This window comes from Contarinia nasturtii, unplaced genomic scaffold, assembly GCF_009176525.2.
Source record: "Contarinia nasturtii isolate CC-2019 unplaced genomic scaffold, AAFC_CNas_1.1 Cnas_scaffold_285, whole genome shotgun sequence".
In the NCBI taxonomy this organism is placed as follows: domain Eukaryota; kingdom Metazoa; phylum Arthropoda; class Insecta; order Diptera; family Cecidomyiidae; genus Contarinia; species Contarinia nasturtii.
In genome coordinates, this window is record NW_022197640.1 from 1,553,605 (window position 1) to 1,559,614 (window position 6,010).

At 34.6% G+C, this 6,010-nt stretch overlaps 1 protein-coding gene across 1 annotated transcript; it reads left to right on the forward strand.

Annotated features, from left to right (window-relative positions):
- The first annotated feature begins 9 nt into the window (after window positions 1-9).
- Window positions 10-4,736, forward strand: LOC116337570 (membrane-associated protein Hem). Its single transcript, XM_031762246.1, has 4 exons — window positions 10-156; window positions 770-2,107; window positions 2,190-3,861; window positions 3,938-4,736. The coding sequence occupies exons 2-4, from the start codon at window positions 963-965 to the stop codon at window positions 4,490-4,492; spliced, it is 3,372 nt and encodes a 1,123-aa protein (XP_031618106.1). The 5' UTR covers window positions 10-156; window positions 770-962; the 3' UTR covers window positions 4,493-4,736.
- The last annotated feature ends 1,274 nt before the right edge of the window (window positions 4,737-6,010 follow it).

Here is a 6,010-nt window from a genome sequence, read left to right on the forward strand (position 1 = left end):
AAGGCCTATGACATTTTGACGATGGGCGAATCACTGAAAATATACGATTGTTTCATTCATTACGGTTCATTATAAATGTTCTAGTATTTTATCATTATTTTCAATTCGTTTTCAATATTGTTTTCAATGGTTTTGTGCTACATTCAGTTAAACACGGTAAATGTTTTATTTGTGCAGTGTTCCTCTCACTCTCTCTCCGAATATCATCGAATGTGAGAATTCTACAATGATTTTTTTTTTGTTTTATTCGTTCGGCTAAATACAAAAATCCAAATGGATATTTCTGTTATGAGATTTATGACAGTGCAAAACAAATGAAGAGTCACCATTTAATCTATGTGTTTGTTTTCTATGTATCATTGATAGTATCGAGAGATAGAGAGAGAGAGAGGAAATAGCAGAATTATTACTGTTATTGTTGTTATTATTGTTATGATTATCTGAGCATTCATTTATAAGTATTTGCGTGTATGTATGTGTACAACAATGTGTGTGCGGTATTCATCAGGGCGTTGCACAAATTTACTTCTTAACTTCAATTTGATTTCCATTTGTGCAACTATCTGATAACACATTACACCGATGAGTTGCAAGTGATGTGCATAAACATACACACACAAATAAATCTCATACATTTGTTAATATTTACATTTTCCATTATGTTCAATTAAAAATATTAATGGAAATCTATTTCTATCCCATGTTATTTTCGGTACTCTCCATCATATGTGCAACTGGATGTACGGTAATAAATGTAACTTGCAAACAGCGATTCGATTAAAACGAAACAGATGAGAACACATTTGGATCTAAGCCGGAAAGTTGGTCAACCATTGAATGTAGCCTCAATTTTAAATTGGCTTTGAAACATTGAAGTCGAAAAAAAATAAAATTCGTTTTTGTGCAATTTGTGGTGTGTTCAAGCAATTGTGTGTTTTGTTGTGAATAATTGAGACATAAAAATGGCTCGGTCATTGAATGCAAGCCAGCAAAAGATTTCCGAAAAATTGGTCATTCTAAACGATCGCGGTGTCGGAATACTAACGCGTATTTACAATATAAAAAAAGCATGCGGTGACACAAAATCAAAGCCGGCATTTCTGTCGGATAAATCGCTGGAGTCGGCAATTAAATTTATCATCAAACGTTTTCCAAACATTGACGTCAAAGGTTTAGCGGCCATTGCAAACATCAAAACGGAAATCATTAAATCATTGTCATTGTATTACTACACGTTTGTTGATTTACTTGATTTTAAAGATAATGTGTGCGAAATACTCACCACAATGGATGCTTGTCAAATTCATTTGGATCTAACGGTGAACTTTGAACTAACACGAAACTATTTGGACTTGGTGACAACATACGTTTCATTGATGGTATTATTATCACGTGTCGAAGATCGTAAAGCCGTTTTGGGTCTATTCAATGCCGCCTATGAGATGCAACACAATCAAAGTGATCAAAATTTTCCACGTTTGGGCCAAATGATTATTGACTATGATGTGCCGCTTAAAAAACTCTCCGAAGAATTCATTCCACACAGTCGCCTATTGTCAAGCGCACTGTTGTCACTCACTCAAATTTATCCGATGCGTAATTTATCGGCAGAGAAATGGCGTGAATTGCAAATTTTAAGTTTAGTCGGTAATCCGGCAATGTTATTGAAAGCATCGAAAACCGATACAATGTCATGCGAATATGTATCACTCGAAACAATGGATCGATGGATAATTTTTGGTTTGCTACTGAATCATCAATTGTTGGGACAAGCATCGAACGCAACGCAAATGTGGATTTCAGCACTTGAATCAAGCTGGGTGATTGCATTGTTTCGTGATGAAGTCATTCATATTCATCAATACATTCAAAATACATTCGATGGCATGAAGGGGTACAGTAAACGTATTTCAGAGGTTAAAGACTGTTACAATCATGCCATTCAAAAAGCAAGTTTTTTGCATCGTGAACGACGTAAGTTTTTAAGAACGGCACTAAAAGAATTGGCACTTATTATGACCGATCAACCTGGACTATTGGGACCAAAGGCGTTGCTGGTATTCATTGGCCTTTGTTTTGCACGTGATGAAATTCTTTGGCTTTTAAGGTAATTTCTGTTTTTGGTTTGGATTTAATAATTTGATTAATTTAATTAATGAAATGTTAATTTATAATTCGATTTAAAATAGACATAGCGAGAATCCCCCGATTGTGAAGAGCAAAGGAAAAACAACAGAAGATTTAGTCGATCGTCAGTTGCCCGAATTGTTATTCCACATGGAGGAATTGCGCGCTTTGGTTCGAAAATACAGTCAAGTCATGCAGCGTTATTACATTCAATATTTGTGTGGTTTCGATGCAACCGATTTAAATATTCGCATTCAACAATTGCAAGTGTGCCCCGAAGAGGAAAGTCTATTGTTAACAACGCTTTACAATACAGCCGCTACCGTATCTGTGAAGCAAGTTGAAGAAAATGAAATTTTTGATTTTCGTGCATTCCGTTTGGACTGGTTCCGTTTGCAATCGCTAATGAGCATGTCAAAATCAGCCGTTCGTATAATGGATCACGTTGAAATGGCACGTCTCATTGATTCAATGGTGTTTCATACAAAAGTTGTTGACAATCTCGATGAAATTCTTGTGGAAACATCGGATTTGTCGATATTTTGCTTCTATAGTAAAATGTTCGAAGATCAATTTCATATGTGTTTAGAATTTCCAGCACAAAATCGTTATATCATTGCATTTCCATTGATATGCAGTCATTTTCAAAATTGTACACATGAAATGTGCCCGGAGGAGCGCCATCATATTCGTGAGCGTTCATTGTCTGTGGTGAATATGTTTTTGGATGAAATGGCAAAAGAGGCTAAAAACATAATAACAACCATTTGCGATGAACAGTGCACAATGGCTGATACATTGTTGCCAAAACATTGTGCCAAAATTCTGTCAGCCACAGCTAGTCGAAAAAATAAAGGCAAGGGTAAAAAACATTTGGAAGATATTCGAAAGCCAGGCGATGAAAGCTATCGGAAAACGCGCGAAGAACTAACAACAATGGATAAATTGCATATGGCATTAACTGAACTATGCTATGCAATCAACTACTGTCAAACAATCAATGTATGGGAATATGCATTTGCACCGCGAGAATATCTGTGTCAACATTTGGAAAATCGCTTTTCACGCGCTCTCGTCGGTATGGTAATGTACAATTCCGATACAATGGAAATTGCCAAACCATCGGAATTGTTGACATCGGTGCGTGCATACATGAATGTATTACAGACAGTGGAAAATTACGTACATATTGATATAACACGTGTATTCAACAATTGCCTGTTACAACAAACACAAGCCACTGATACGCATGGAGAAAAATCAATTGCATCACTCTACAATACATGGTATTCGGATGTTTTGTTGCGTCGCGTAAGCGGCGGTAACATTGTTTTTTCAAAAAATCAACAAGCATTCGTTAGCATTACACCAGAAGGTTGTATCCCATTCAATCCAGAAGAATTTTCCGACATAAATGAATTACGATCGTTGGCCGAATTAATTGGACCATATGGCATTAAATTACTGAATGAAACGCTGATGTGGCACATTGCCAATCAGGTACAAGAACTCAAACGAATGGTTATTCTAAATAAAGAAGTATTAATTACATTACGCACCAGTTTCGATAAGCCTGAAGTTATGAAAGAACAATTCAAACGATTACAACAAGTTGACAATGTATTACAACGAATGACAATCATTGGCGTTATCTTGAGTTTTCGTCATTTGGCACAAGAGGCACTCGTTGATGTACTTGACCAGCGAATTCCATTTTTATTGAGTTCAATTAAGGTGGGTTATTACTGCGCAACAAACCATTACTCTTTTTTTACATTTTATTTATCGTGTGCAAATTATATATTTGTAGGATTTCCAAGGACATCTACCAATCAATGATCCGATAAAAGTAGTCTCGGAAATGGCATCGGCCGCTGGTCTTCAATGCAAAGTTGATCCAACACTTGCGAATGCATTACGCTCCCAGAAACCGGACAATGATGAAGGCGAACATTTAATCGCTTGTTTACTAATGGTATTTGTGGCTGTATCAATTCCAAAATTGGCACGTAACGAAAATCTTTTTTATCGTGCATCACTTGAGGCTCATTCGAATAATACTCATTGCATGGCATTGGCCATCAATAATATATTCGGTGCAATGTTTACAATTTGCAATCAAAACGATATTGAAGATCGTATGAAAGAGTTTCTTGCATTGGCCAGTTCATCGTTGTTGCGTTTGGGCCAAGAGTCTGACAAAGAAGCGACACGAAATCGTGAATCAGTCTATTTGTTACTCGCTCAAATTGTCGAAGAGTCACCATTTTTGACAATGGATTTACTTGAGTCATGTTTTCCATACGTATTGATACGAAACGCGTATCATGCTGTTTACAAACAAGAGCAAATCCTCTACAATTAAATTCGTAGCATACAATTATTTTAGTCTAGAGGCCAATCGATGTAAAAAAAAAAAAATTTGAAAACCAAAAAAAAAAATCAAAACCACAAAATTTAGATTTATTGTCCAAAAATCTCGGTACCGCAAACTACATGTACATTATAAATAGAAAAACACATGCAAAAAAGAAAAACAAACAAATGTTTCGGATAAAGAAGCACCCATTAAATCAATAAATTATGGTATTACATTTGAAACACAGCAATACTATATAGTATTAATAATAATTACATTAAATTATAGTATAAAGATAAATAAATACATGATGGTAATTAAAATTCACTTTTATAATACAGAGAATGACTCCGGATATCAAAGTTTAATACGAAAGCCTATTAACGATACACACACACACACACAAACATACAATGCACACACGGATATCAAAATTATTGTGAATAAAACCGAGGTGAAATAAATATCGGCTCCGGTTATGTGACCGAATGTATTTACAATGGGAAAATGTTAGTTTTTGGCATAATTCAAACTAAAAAAGAATCAATTGCAAATATTTAATGGAGACGCCAATATTCATTTACATCCAACTATCCATTTCGTATTCAAAGGGTAGTTGGTAACTAAAATTCGTACTCCGGATATCAAATTAAATACGAAAACACGTTAATGTTAATGACACCATAGAACATAAACAATAAAATTAATACAAAATCACCAGGCCAAGAGACAAGCCACGCTATCATTGAGAACCGAACGAGCGAGAGAGCGGATACAAATTTTACATTTAACTTTCAATATTTATTCAGAATTCTCTACTTACTTTCATAGTAATTCACCGACAATTACATTCGCGCACAAATAATGATAACCGTCGATGAGCACGAGATGGATAGCCATTGTAAACAATGATAGAATTGCGTTTGTTTAATTACAAGAGTAAATTGTTCATAACATTTGACCGCAAATTCGTGTGTTTTCGATTTGGAAAAAAAAAAAATCCTAATTATGACGAACACCCGACAAATCGCATCATATTAGCTCGTGCTGAAGAAAAACAATATAATCGATATGACGCGCAGCGCAGTATGATCATAATATCCACAGTCATTCAGAAAAAAAATAGTAAATTCGTCAGACACTAGATACAAATCATGCAATTAGTAAAATTCGTCGTGTTTGTTTTAGTAATTTAAGTAAAATTACGTAAGAGATTCCCATTGGCTATAAAATCAAACTAATCAAATCATATTTGCATTTTTTTAATGTTTAATTTTTCATTTGTGAATATCAATTATTATCAATTGACCAAAAACGAGAAAAAGAATATAATAAACCAAGGAAATTCCATTTATATATATACATTAACACCTGTTTGTTTTTATTTTATTTGAAAAGTCATGCAATTTACCTTCGGATGAGACGTTAACGGCACACTTTCAAGATTCAATAGACGTTGAGAATCAATCGATATTTCAAGCAATCACCGCGTTTTTTTTTAATGTTTCGTAAGCTTTTATTTGA